The sequence below is a fragment of the Lycium barbarum genome, chromosome 9 (genome assembly GCF_019175385.1).
Source record: "Lycium barbarum isolate Lr01 chromosome 9, ASM1917538v2, whole genome shotgun sequence".
In the NCBI taxonomy this organism is placed as follows: domain Eukaryota; kingdom Viridiplantae; phylum Streptophyta; class Magnoliopsida; order Solanales; family Solanaceae; genus Lycium; species Lycium barbarum.
In genome coordinates, this window is record NC_083345.1 from 112,517,856 (window position 1) to 112,532,499 (window position 14,644).

The window sequence follows — 14,644 nt, forward strand, 5'->3', positions numbered from 1 at the left end:
CTTATGATATGCTCTATATTTCCATTCTGTTATTATCCATACTTGTATCCCTTATTATATTATCGTTCATGCCTTACATACTCGGTACATTACTCGTACTGACGTCCCTTCTTGTGGACGTTGCGTTCATGCCCGCGGGATGAGGTAGCCAGTCGGACGATCCATCGCAGTAGGACCTCCCCTCAGCAGCAGTCGGTACGCTCCATTGATCCGGAGCTCCAGTCCGTTTGGTATGCCATCTTGTTACATACATATATGGGTACGGCAGGGCCTTGTCCTGTCATTTCTACTGTTTGTACTCCATAGAGGTCTGTAGACAGTGATATGTAGTCGTGATATTATGCAGCCTCATCGGCGTGTATTTTGTTGTACAGTATATATGTGTGGCGGCCAAATCGGCCCACGCTGTTATTCTCAGTGTTTATGTTTATATGTATGTGTTGCCCGTGAGTTCCCGGTACGGTGTCTTTTATGTTGATTGTTCGGGAGACAGTATAGCACAGTTACAGATTGTATATGGGCCCAGGACAGTCAGTGAGAAGTAAATGCAAGCACAGTAGTGGTCGGGCACTTGTTACGGCCCATCGGTTTAGGTCGTGACAAGTTGATATTTGAAAAGTCGAATTTGTTGGTGGATCTACTAAGGCTACGGCGGTAAGGAGTTTCCTATATACTGGTGTTAGATGTTAGGGTTAAGAGTTGATTTTGTATTTTTTTTCCCGTTTTGATTATGTTAATTGATTTTGAACAAAATAATGATTTATTTTATTAAATTTATACATTTTAATATTTAATTATTTTTTATTTGAATTGTATATTATTTATGTTTATAAATAAATAAATTATGCACATTCAGATATTAAAAAACAAACAGTCTTAATCATTTAGTGTTCAGATCTAAAGACATCATCTTAATCATTCAGATATGTATTCAGATTCAGACGTCTTAATCTTAATGAAAAAAAAGCAGCCTAAGACATGTCGTCTGAATTACTAAGCTAGCATTTTATCTGTAACAAATTAAAGGAAAGAAAATGGCAATTGAAATCAGAAAAGATTTGGTTGATGACTTTGTCTTTCTGTTTATTGTTTTCAGTTTTAACATATGTGCTTTCTTCTCACTGCTTCATAAACACGATGAGTCTAGATAACAAAAATACCGGAGGGGCCGTGTATTATCAAAAGGCTATATGTAGGGAGCCAGGTAACTGGAATCATGAAAAGTAGATGTTTTGTTTATGTAATTCCTGTAACCATAATCAGTGGCGGAGCCAGAAATTTCGGTAAGGTTGTTCAAATGTTGACGAGTATATAATTTTTTTTCAATGAATGAGTGCAACGATTTTTTTTTTTTAACATTATCACTGCACACCCGCCTAAAAATGTATGGTCCATTTGATTTCGCAAGTTATTCTTGATAAATTTCATTGTTAGAAAACTCTTACAGTGATTACAGTATCAAATGATAGCAACAAAAACAAACCCAGTGTACGTAATCCCACAAGCGGAGAACAACAAGGGGCATTCCGAGAATATTACAAAGCGAGAGATAACGACTAATTAATTTTCTTTGAAAAAAAGAAAAAGAAAGAAAGAGAACAAAATTGGATAATTAAAATGTTCACAGAAGCAATTAAAAAAGAAAAGAGAACAAAATAAGTGGTAGCTAACTTGCTATTAGATCTCGTTATCTTCTTTTTAACAATACGTCTTCTTCTTTTCTAGGAAATAAGAGGGAAAGAAGAAAGACTAAAGGAGTTTCAACAAATGAGTCCAACGTAACTCCAAACCAACATAGGAATAAACCAAATGCAAATCATAATTCAAATACAAATAAGCTCAGTCAGAAATGGAAGAAAATAAGTGCAAATACAAATTAACCAAGTAGCTTCGGACATTGTTTGTATGTTTTCTTTTAAAGAAAGAAGATGACAAGCATTTGACGCAAGCTTTAAACCGTGACTTTTAGATAAAATTGAACACCCTTTACCTCTAAGCTATCTATCTTAATTATTTTAAGGATGTTTAAAATTTAATCTATATCCAGTTAACTATAATATTTAATCCATATACTAGTACCATTTTCTAGCCAAGGGTGTGCAGGTGACCACCCTTGGCCATGAGTGGCTCCGCCACTGCCTATAATCATAGGCCTATACTAGAATAAAGTTGATGAATTAATTAAGAAGATTTTTAGATTTGAATAGATCATAGTCAAAGTCGTACTTAGTTACCCTTTGATTCAAAGATTCTTTGCATTATAAAATATATTCTTAAAACTCGAAAAAAAAATCGCAAAAACTGAACCAAACCGACAAAATCGAAACCGATAGAATTTATACTATAATGGTTTGGTTTGAATATTTAAAAACACTGACTTAATTGGTTTGGTTTGATTTTAACCAAAAATCGAGTCAAATCGGATCATGAACACCCCTACCAGCCACTAATAAAAAAAAATCAAACTTTTGATGGCCACTAAAGATTCACACAAAAAGATCATTTTGTTTGTGGCGACTTTAAGATCCAAAAGTCGCCACTGAAGGTTGAGGAAAAAAAAATCACATTGAGTCTTCAAAAAATATCCCAAAACATGTATAATATGTGTATAATTAGTAAGTATACATTGATTGAATCTTCAAGAAATGTCCAAAACATGTAGAATATGTGTGTAATTAGTTGGTATACGTTGATTATATATTTATTTATTAAAATGAAATTATACAACAGTGATACATTTTCTAGAACGTAGTATTACTTAAATATCTCAGAACATGTATAATATGTGTATAATAATTGTATAATATATGTATGATTAGTGAGTATACGTTGATTATACATTTCTTATACAAAATTACCCAACAATATTACATTTTTTACACATATACAACAATGATACATTTTAGTGAGTATACATTGATTATACATTTATAATACACAAACTACACAACAATGATACATATTCTATACATATACTGTAAGGATACCTATTCTACATGTACTGTTGGGATACCTATTCTATATAACAATGGTACAGTTTCTATATGCATGATACATTAGTGATACATATACAACAATGATACAATTTATATACATATGCTGGAATAAGTTGAAAAATTACTAGAAAATGAAATTATTTTTAAAAGGCTAAAAAATGAATTTTAAAATTCTTGGGCCACTCGCTGTCAATAGTTTCACCCGAATGACCATTTGTATCCTTTTCCCTTTGATTTCGTATAAATGGAGTAATGGAAACCAACAGATTTCTTTCTTTTTTACTTTAATTTTTTTTAATATAGCAGAAGAAAAGTAAATCGGGGAGACCTTCTGCTAGCCCAAGATCGTTAACTAAGATCGGAAGATTCAACTAAAGAAGAGGAAGCTATGAAAAGGAGAATTTGGTTGAAGAAGACTTTCTTGAATTGACTTGAATGACTTACAATTGAGTTGGCTTGGCTTGGTTACAAATGACTAAAGCCAACCTTATTTATACTTGTTTAGGGATGGTTCTAGATAGAACTATTTAGGTATATCTACAAAATATCTAGTTAGCCTTATCTTCTAATACTACTCTAGAATATTTAGATTTTTCTTTAAGATAATTATCCAAGATCCTACACTAGACTATTCTAGATCCCTTACTAAATATCTAAAATTTTTTGTACCTCCAAAAAATCAACTTTACTTTTTCACAGTACGTTAATCGGTGTAAATTGGCTTTGCCTTGCCATCTTCTAAACAAAATTGTTATTGACCAAACTTTAAGAGAGGCTAATTGCTTAATATTTTATTTTAGTTTTCACTTCCGCGGAAGATTATTTAGTTTCAGCAAGTTAAAACTGCTTTCAGTTTATTTTTACTGCAGGCTATTTAATTTGAAGCACATCAGCCTTTACCATTTTCTTTACATCTTCTGGTTATGCAAAGGACTTTATTTTTACATTTTTAGAATGCATCCAAGGTGGGGAGTTGTTTTCTGAAATGGTCAAATTGAATGATGAGACATCAGATGGTTGATTACCATAACAACTAATCTCAATGAAATGTATGAACATGTTGTGACTTGTGAGTGGCTCCAAAAAAAAAAAGGAATAGCGAGGAATTAAGGGGCTGTTTTCTTGTGAATTTGATCTATGTGTTCTGTTTTTATTTAGTGTCTTACTTTCAGCTAACATATTCTGTCAATAAGTCATTTTACTTTATATGAGCATCTAATTATTCAAAGTTCTTTTATGTTTGTTTTTGTTGGAAGGGGTACTTATCAGGGCTCCAAGCTGGTCGCTTGAATCTATAGGATTTTTCCGTTCTGCTTTTCTACAGGGTCTACTTTCAGATCAGCCCAAGCATTTATGTTGTTTAAAACAAGTTTGGGATAATGTCATTGATCTCCTTCCATGCCTTGGCAAGGTCGACGGATGGGCAAGTCCTTTTATATTCATAGACTTCGTCAATTTCTCCTTGCAGCTTTTCTATGAGTTTTGATATTTCATGTATATTGGTTGAGAATTGCTCAGGAATTCGCTGATACTGACTTCAGGTCAATGTTTTGTGCTTTACATTTTGATTGCAGAAACTTCTCTGTTAAAATTCTTTCTTTATTTGTATGGACTGATTAAGTACTTTGTTTAATGCTTTTTGGTCATGACCATTTGACTTCAAATTTCAAATCTGGATTCTATACTGTATTAAGTGTAACATTATTTAACCGTTTCTTTTAGTAGCTTAACCAGGGTACTAAAATGCATTTTGTTTTCATGTTGTACAGGTTAAAAGTGATGCTCAGAATTTGAGGCTTTTGGAGCTTTACTCTTTGTCAGCACAAAACTACTTGAGGAAATGTCTCTCAGTGAAGTTTATTCTTGGTAAATAAGTGATCTATCTCTTGGAGTTGGGCAAAATTGTACCCAATTGTACCCTTAATCTTATGTTGATTCATTCACTTTGATGGCATCAGCCATTTCAAGATTGTCATGTCCAATCTTTTTTCATATGCAAATGTGATTCAACCCTTTTCCCCTAACCAATTTTCCAGGAATCAATGTGTGTGCGTGTGTGACCATTTTGCAGCTCCACAATGACAAAAGCGAGTAGAAAGAGACGTACAACATCTCGCTGAGGCCAATTATCTACCTATATACTATATCGGGTAAGATATTACATCAAAATGGTTAGTCATATGCGTATTTTAACTGTCGATAAATTGTTAGTTTTCTTCAATTATATAAGTATACCACAACACTAAGCCGTATTGTGCCATTTTCGAATAATACAAGACGAAGTGAATTTACCTACTTCTTAAAACTCAATATTTAAGATTAAATATTTTAATTACTTGCACTCTTTTGTACTAATCGTGTTACTTATAAAAATTCGCATTAATGAAACTTGATGCAATCAAACTCATCTGTGTGATTGCAATGAAAACGGGGTAGTGTAATATTTCTGCTAAACTAAATAATTTGGATTCTGTATATATGTCAATGCTACTGACATATATTGGTCGATGCAACTACCACGAAATTTCTGGATTTGTAAGTTTGGAAGATCAATATCAGTGTTCCTACATTTTTGTTATAGTGAAAGGTTGAAATTTTCTTTAGAGTATCGAGTAAATTATCTTTTCAAGCAGTTGTGAATGTATTTTTTATTTGCCTTGCAACCAATATAAGTTCATGATATAAGCAAATCAAAGTGAGATGTCTATGTACTGATGATGATACAACTATGCCTAGAGAATACAGATGGGTCATGGGAGCTGCTCAACTGTTAGCATACATAAAGCTGATGCATACAAGGAGATATGCATGAAGATGGATTCACTGCAGATACAGGGGCTTCAGACCAATCAATGGAACTTGTTGAGGATAGTTTCATCATCTTTATCAATATTGCAATTTTGCCGGTAATTTCCCCTTTCCAAATATGGAGACTATTTAGTTTCTCAATATGTAAATTGCATAGATGTAATAGTTCAATCATAGATGATTAAAGTATGTGATACTTCAGTATTTAACAGAATGTATCACCTGCCAAAAATACAGTATTCGTAGATACATTGTCTTGAAATGTATGTTAATAATAACCAGCATGTAGCGTTCAATGCTGTCTATATAATTTGGTACTTATTTACATGCATTGATTGCTATTATTTACAATCTCATTGTAAGAAGGTAATAATCTGCTTGCATTAATCTTACTCAACGGGTGTATATATACAAAGATCCTAGGCTATAATGAAGGTAACTAAATATACACCTAGCTATAATGAGGGTAACTAAATATACACCTAACCAGAATGGTAACTAAATATTTTTCTAATATATTTACATCAATAAAGATGGTAACTGCATATTTACATATTCTAACACTCATATCAAAACAAAAATTAAAAAAAATGACCAACAATAACATACTCAGTGTGATCCACAAGTGGGGTAAGGATGTAAGCCCCTGCTTTTTGGGGGCAGAGAGGCTGTTTCCAAAAGACCCTCTGCTCAAACCATTTGTTGCCTATTTCTGTTGCGGGAATTTTAAGTCTTCTCTATAAAACTAAAGTAACGCTTAGCTTAATATCCATGTGATTCTGAAAGTATAAATAGATCATTGCGTTTGTATGAAATATTCTTGAATTTTCTTAACTACAATACTTTTCGACTATGTTGATTTAGAACATTGTTTGGTTGTATTAGAATTTTGTTTTGGTATTTCTTGCCTTGAAAAACCTATCCAAAGCTATTCGACAGAGTCTTTCAAATCTTTTCCTAAATGGTTCTGGGCTTGATCTTTATTTTGTAAGACATGACTGAAAAAGATTTTATTGAGCCGAGGGTCTATCGGAAACCTCTCTACCCCACAAAGGTAGGGGTAAGCTCTGCGCATACCCACCCTCCCCAAACCCCACTTGTCGGAATATACTGGGTATGTCAAGTTCTTTAAGGTTGGTTTTATGTCATTCAATAATTACTGTGTTATCCATTCGTATTATGCATTTTACCTTAGACTTTGTATAATAAACTCTGATATTATGACTGCTTCCTCCGGACATTTATTTCCCTTACATTAAACTTGAGCTTGCTGCTTGTGTAAGCCATTGGAAAAAGTCTTTTGGTTGTTTGCCTTTTCTTTAGAGATATTGCCTTTTAATTAGTTGGCACTTTTAATTTTTTAGGGCCAAATTATATGATTTTGAGGTACTGGCTATTGGATAAATAATGCATCAGAGCTTTACTTTAGTCTTGTGGAATTACACTGGATATGTTGTTGTTGTTGTCCTTTTTAGTTGATTCATTTCCAAAGGCAAATATAGCAAATTGTTACACTCTGAGCTTTGTAAACTGTATGATGCACCGACATTTTCTTTGTTGTTATTTCTGTAGAAAAACATTGTTTTGGCGTCCTTATCTTAGACTAGGCAGAAGAATCAGCACTGACTCATTATGGATTCATAAATTTAATTTTTTTTAGCAGTATTGATTAAGCGATTTAGGTAAGAAACTTTATTGTTTTATGCAAATTATTAAGTTTAAAGCATGGAAAACCAAGTTCAATTAGAGAAAGTCAAGAGGAAGTTTTAAGAAACACTAGTGAATGAAGCGCGATCATAATTTTTTTTTAATATCTTCTTTTCAAATTCAAAATAGATTACATTTTAAGTTCCAAGCTAATTTATTATTGTCACTTATTTTCCTTTTTCTTTAATTTTTATCAATTACGAATTTTTACTTTTCAATCATTCAGAAATACTTGAATTTTATATAATAATAATAATCTATATGGATGAATTTTCCTTTTTATTTGATATATTAAGTATTTATCTAACTCTTTTTCTCTTCTTCTTCTTCTTCTTCTTGCTTCCTTGCCCATTCATTCTAAGACAAATTCTCTATTTTTATGCTCTTTTCTCATTGGAATATCTCATTTTTATAACCGACTACTCCACTCTAAAGCTACTCTTTTTCCGTCCTAAAAATATCGATGCTACACTAAAAGTTATAAAATCTAAAAAGCTGTTCATTTCTTTTTAAAAAAGTTCCTACGAATTCTATACATGACATCGTTAAAAGGGAGAGACAATTCAAAAAACAGTTGAATATTCAAGCTTAAATTTCATTGACAATCCTTCTTTCGACTACTGAGAAATTTATCATTAACTAATTCTTTTTTTAATTGAAAATACGTAAAATTATTTGGTAAAGATTATTTTAAAATAACATCTTCACTTACTATTGTTGATATCTTACTTTAGCAGCTGTCCAACAAAGGGCATGCTTATATTATTTGCTTATATTATTTATAGAATAGAGGAATGAGAAGACAAATTGTTTTTTTTTTTTTTTTAAAAAGATAGAAAATGATCGACACAAAAAACTTTAGTATCTGGAAAAACATACAAAATCATATTAATTTGCCAACAAAAACATACCGACAACTTACCAAACAAAAATAGGGTAAAATTACATCCACATATAACCCCATTGGCCAATTGACACCAAAAACTATAGTGCCTGAAAAACCTTCATTCGATTCAAGAAAGTTCATACACACTAGATATTAAAATAAGAAGCAAAAGAAGAAGAAAGTAACATAAGAAAGTTATATCAATTCGCCAATAAAAACATACCGATAACTTACCAAACAAAAATAGGATAAAATTATATCCACATATAACCCCATTAGTCACCTATTTTCAACTTGCAAAAAATCACAAACATTTAAGAAGTAACAGTATGATATTATATAAATATTTCAAAAAGAAAAAAAGAAAGCCGAAACACAAAATTTAAAAGAACTAATCACCTGAGATCAAAAGGAATGACCAACACGATTAGTGGGAAAGTAGATAAAATGTGTTACTTATCAGTTATCACATGGTGGATAAAAAAAATTGATGAGAACTTTTGGGTGCTAAATATATTTGATGTAAGTCTACAACTATTCTGATGATGGATAACGAAGGTCATAAAAATAGGGTAATAATAATAGGTAACAAAAGGTTTAAAAACTGAAAATTTAAAGTACCCATTTAGGGCTAGTATTTGAGAGCAACAATTAATTTTTATTCAATTGATGGATCGTGGGAGTAATATTAAGAGAGTTAAAGAGATGATTCTTTTAAATTTTGACATTGGATATTTAATTTAATTAAGAGGGTTAAAGGAATGACTTTGAGATTATTTAACATAGCACATAAATGGTAAAAAAAAATAGAGAAAAGTCCAAAAAATGAAGAAAAAAGATAATTATGTTTCTTGGCCAAAGAAAGGTGCCACATCACTTTTTTTATTCCTAGATTTATTATATATATTGATTTCCAAGCATATATGCTTAATTACAACATTTTACAGCTAATTTGAAAAACAGATACGAAAATAGTAGGAGTGCTACTTTATAAATAAAAAGAAATAAAAAGGTAAAGAGGCCAACGTTCACAAATAAGTCAAGAGGAAGTTTTAAGAAACATTTCCAAGCATATATGCTTAATTACAACATTTTACTGCTAATTTGAAAAGCAGATACAAAAATAGTAGGAGTGCTACTTTATAAATAAAAAGAACATAAGAAGGTAAAGAAGCCAACAGTGACAAACAAAGAGTTACAAATGTGGGACCCTCATTGGAAGATAGCTGGAATTTCAAAAGATGCAAATGTAGCGCGTTGCATTCAAATTGAAGTGGTCCCCAGACTGTCTGCAGTTTATATTCATGTACAGGTGATAGGGCTATACGTACAATGCCTTTAAAGCATATAAACGTGAATTTTCGAAAATACCTTGCGCAACAAGCTGTCTGCTTCAGCTGTACCACTCTCACCTCTTATATAGGAGAGAGAATTGACTCCCACTAAGTCATGACCACATTCCTTACGAACTAAGTATTTTAATTCGTCTTTCTTTAAAGAGTTTTGTTATGACCATATTCCTTTCGAACTAAGTATGCGTTTGGCATGAAAATCAAATATTTTTCACTTTATTTGGTATTTTAGAGTTGGAGTTGAAATTGGAGTTGTGCTTGGTTATAGTTTTTGCAAAGAATATTTGGTTGTTTGAATGTATTGAAAGTGAAAAACAAGTTTTGATTGTTTTTCAAATTTTAAATATAATTTCAAATTGTATTTGAAATTTTTATTGCCAAATACCATATAGTAAAAAAAAGTGAAAAAATATTTCGAAAAAAGTGAATAATTCTCATGGACAAATGGGCCCTAATTATTTTGATTAGTCTTCATTGAAAGAGTTTTGACACTTTCACAGCTAGGACTTCATTCAATTGTAGCATCCTTTTGTATTAGTGGACCGCCAACATGAACACGAATAATCAAATGTTTATTTCTTCCTCATTTTCATGGAAGCAAGCTTAGGAATGTAATTTTCCAATTTTGTTCCACAATCGAATATATATGATATGGCTCGTACTTATGCTAAGATTTAGTCAGCTTGATCGTATTGCTATTTTATTTATTTATTTGGGGGTAAACCTACTAAGAGCCTGTTTGGATGGGCTTATGCCTATGAGCTGTTTGCAACTTATAAGCTAAAAAAAATAAATTGGGATAGTCTAACTTTTTTTTTTTGGCTTATAAGCTGTTTTCAGCTTATAAACTGCTTTAGATAAGCTAAGTTAAATGGGTCCAATTATTTTTTTTGAGCTTATTTTAAGCACAAAATGACTTTAAGTTGACCAGCCAAACACTCAAAAAAATTGAAAACAACTTATAAGCAACTTATAAGTCAATCCAAACGGGCTCTAAATAATTAAAATAAGTATGTTTTCCCATGATCAAACCTCTTTTGAACGACGATGGTTGGCATAATTCCGTGTTCAGAACGGGCATGGGTCATCTAGTATCATAAATAAGTTTAGGATTGACTGTGGAACATATTCGTTGTTCATTGATAATGTGACTTTTGCTCATTTACGTTTTTATTCTTTTCATGAAGTATCGAAATATCAATCGTACCTTCTCTACGATTTCAATGTTGTATTCAGTACTATGGTTATATACATAGTTCATGTTTTTAAATTTTACATACGAAACTAGCCATATTTTAATCAAACAAAAAGTATCAATTAATTGATAGCAGTAATTATTAAGCATTTCTATAATAAAATTAATTAGTACTATTTTGCAGTTGTATAGTCGACATTGATCAACTATACATTCTAAGGATGTCACGACCCAAATCTAACACTCAGGCCGTGACCGGGCACCTGACGAGTTTCTACCCATAAGGTGAACCCTCTAAGCAAATCATGCAAAAATTAACGAATAAAATGAATAATACGCAAAGTCTCATAATATAAAGAAAAGTGCGGAAGCAAAATACAAATACTGAGTCTTGCCCATAAACCCCATAAAAATGTCTAAGTCATGGAACTGTTAGTCTGGCTATAAAAGTACGAGATGTAGCTCGGAATACTACTAAGTCAACTAAAAAAGAAGAGGCCGCCATGATCTAATGGTGGCTCACCTCTACTGAACTGGACTGAACAAAGCTGGAATGAATCAAGTATCGGCTACCTGGTCACCGTTAACCACACCTGCACACATACAACATCAACAAGTGTAGACCCAGCAAGATCATCGATACTCTCAGCTTACCCCTGGGGCAAGTCTTTGAAATCCCTGATAATGCATAAAAGCAATTACACAGTACAAATTTATTAAATATATACAAGCACTGAAGCTAAAGCTAAAATCATGAAGCACAACCAAGCAAAATATGAAATACTCTAAATCTGAATCTATGCTCACGGGACATAGTACGTATTTATCTATGTCTTACCCCGTTTTCCGGAGAGGGCATTATTTACCCCCATCTTACCCGGACGAGCAATACATGAAATACACTGAATCTGAATGTATGCTCACGGGACATAGTACGTATTTGTCTATGTCTTACCCCGTCTTTCGGAGAGGGCATTATTTACACCCATCTTACCCAGACGAGCAATAGATGCACTACATTGAATCTGAATCTATGCTCACGGGACATAGTACGTATTTGTCTATGTCTTACCCCGTCGTCCGGAGAGGGCATTATTTACCCCCATCTTACTCGGGTTACTTAAAATTCTAGCATCTATCTCTCACCGAACATCATTGGGACCTGTGGAAGTATGACCCTCTGAAGATATGATAAGTGGAACATACATCCAATCAATACCACTTCCAAACTTTACATTTATATAAATAGTATCTATTTAAGCGAAATTACGCTAAAGGACTCATACGGTCATTACTTTAGAAACTTGGAAATTATCCAATTTAGATCATGCTTGCTCACTCACACGAACTAAATGGTTTAAATGCATACATACAACACAAACCATATGCTTTTTATGAAAAGCAAGTAAACTAAGAGTTTAAGCCTCACTTGCCTTATAACCGGAACGCAACTCTCTTGAAGTGTCAAATCTTCAAACAATCTCCAATAGCCTCAATCTATTCAATACCATAAATAAATATTCCAAATTAGCCTAGGAAAACTAATCCTATAATTTTAGGTTTAGAACTAAATCTCAACATTCTATACCTTGATTCCATGATTCTTTTAAAAGTGGAAATTGTATCTCAATACCATTAATAAACAATTTTGTAAATATATATATATACATGTTGAAGTCTCAAAATAAATATAGTGATTATAACGTGGAACTTCAGGCTTGAAAACTTTTGTTTTCCTTCACATTATTTTACACGCCGAAGAAAACCAAAAAAAAAAAAAAACATTCAAACATTCTAATTGATCTTTGAAGTTTACCATAGTTTAAGTAAAATATATAGTTTCTTTATGTACGGATAACACAGGTATTGCCAAAGACAATTGCATTGAAAATTTAATATTAAAGAATAGAAGGAATAGAAAGAAAGAAAGAAAGAAATAAAGAAACCAACAAAAACAAATTGCACTAAACAAAGCACTTGTGCACGTGATGTGCAGAAAAAGCAAATTTTTCTTTTACCCTTTTGAAATCAATTTTATAGCCAAATTCTATAATTCTTCATCCTTGCAATGTGGTCCCCTCTAGATATTAGGTAATCACTGGTCCCCAATAAAATCTTGCCACCATTAACATAATAGTACAACATCCAGCAACAAGTTACCTAGAGCCCGTTTGGATTGGCTTACAGCTTAAAGTTACAGCTTAAAGCTGTTTGCAGCTTATAAGCTGAAAAAAATAAGTTGGGGTAGTCCAACTTATTTTTTTTGGCTTATAAGCTATTTTCAGCTTATAAGCTGCTTTAGATAAACTAAGTCAAATGGGTCCAATTATTTTTTTGAGCTTATTTTAAGCATAAAATGACTTTAAGCTGGCCAGCCAAACACTCAAAAAAGCTGAAAACAACTTATAAGCTAACCTATAAGCCAATCCAAACGGGCTACTAGCACTAAATGTGTTCCAATTGGATAGATGAAGGACAATTAGTGCTTCACCTTAAAAAAAAAAAAAAAAAAAAAGGTTTATTTTGAGTTGAAGTCCAAACTTATAGGACCATTTTGGACCTTTCCTCCTCTCTTAAGCATGCCAAAGGTTTTAGTATTAAAACTTTTCAAATTTCCTAGGAAAAAAAAAAAAGAAGCAGCTTTTCTTTCCAAGAATCTTCAACCCCTTTAAGAACTCCAGTTTCTCCATAGTCCTCCATTCTTCATCTCTCACAGTGATAGCAAAATTGCATCAAACCAATGGGCAAGAAATCAAACGACGACGTTCCGTCATTGTTCATTGGTTCATCAGTGATTCCAATAATCAATAAACTTCAAGATATCTTCTCATCACTCAGTAATGACATCGGCGATCATCGTCTTACCGGTCTCCGGTTACCACAAGTGGTGGTTGTTGGTAGTCAAAGTAGCGGAAAATCGAGTGTGCTTGAAGCTTTAGTTGGACGTGATTTCCTGCCACGTGGCAGTGATATTTGTACTCGTAGACCGCTACTACTTCAACTTGAGAAATGCCCTAAAGGAATTGGTGATAATAATGATGATTGTCTTGAATGGGGAGAGTTTGGTCATTTTCCTGAGAAACGGTTCTATGATTTTTCAGCTATTCGCCGTGAAATTCTGGTCAGTTTTTTTTTTTTTTTTTTTTTTTGGTGGAATGTAAATGTGGTTGACGGTACATGAAGTTTAAGAAATTAAGTGCGCCCGCGCCCTCCTTTTCAAAATTGGTTTGTCTTGCTTTCCCTTTTAGTCTATAAACATTGTCCTTTTTTTTTTTTACAACTCTTCAATTTCAACTTTCCATGAGTTTAATGGCCAGTTTAAGTCAACTATTAAAGGGCATTTTGGTCATTCTACATACCTTGGACCCACTTGAATACGTTAATCCAGTGGCGGAGCCAGGATTTACTCCGAGGGGTTTAAAAATATAAAGTAATAAACAAATGAATAAGCTGAGGGAGTTCAACGTCTACTATATATATACATAAAAATAATTTTAATCTAGGTAATTTTTTGCCGAAGATGAAACCCCTAGTGATTAATTGGCTCCGCCCCTGCCTATACCCTCTCCCACTTCTCCATCTCCCATGAAGTGGAATTACTCACTCTGTTGTATGAAGGTGTTTGAGTGGGCACAGACTTTAAGTTTTAAAGTACTCCCTCAGTGCTAATTTAAGAAATAAAAGGAGACTTTTGAATTTT

At 32.7% G+C, this 14,644-nt stretch overlaps 1 protein-coding gene and 1 long non-coding RNA gene across 6 annotated transcripts in view; both read left to right on the plus strand.

Annotated features, from left to right (window-relative positions):
- The first annotated feature begins 3,773 nt into the window (after window positions 1–3,773).
- On the plus strand, window positions 3,774–6,078 carry LOC132611463 (uncharacterized). The gene is made up of 4 exons (XR_009571675.1): window positions 3,774–4,537; window positions 4,766–4,862; window positions 5,033–5,146; window positions 5,733–6,078. It is a non-coding gene; the product is annotated as an uncharacterized LOC132611463 (long non-coding RNA).
- A 7,457-nt stretch (window positions 6,079–13,535) lies between these two features.
- LOC132609453 (dynamin-related protein 3A-like) overlaps window positions 13,536–14,644 on the plus strand; it is a 34,357-nt gene continuing 33,248 nt past the window's right edge. Inside the window, exon 1 of one of the 5 annotated variants that reach the window (XM_060323438.1) lies at window positions 13,536–14,065. In XM_060323438.1, the coding sequence (XP_060179421.1) occupies window positions 13,685–14,065 (381 nt within the window). In that variant the 5' untranslated portion in view covers window positions 13,536–13,684. The remainder of the gene's footprint in view (window positions 14,066–14,644) is intronic. The other 4 variants (XM_060323436.1, XM_060323437.1, XM_060323439.1 and 1 more) reach the window with 4 other exon arrangements.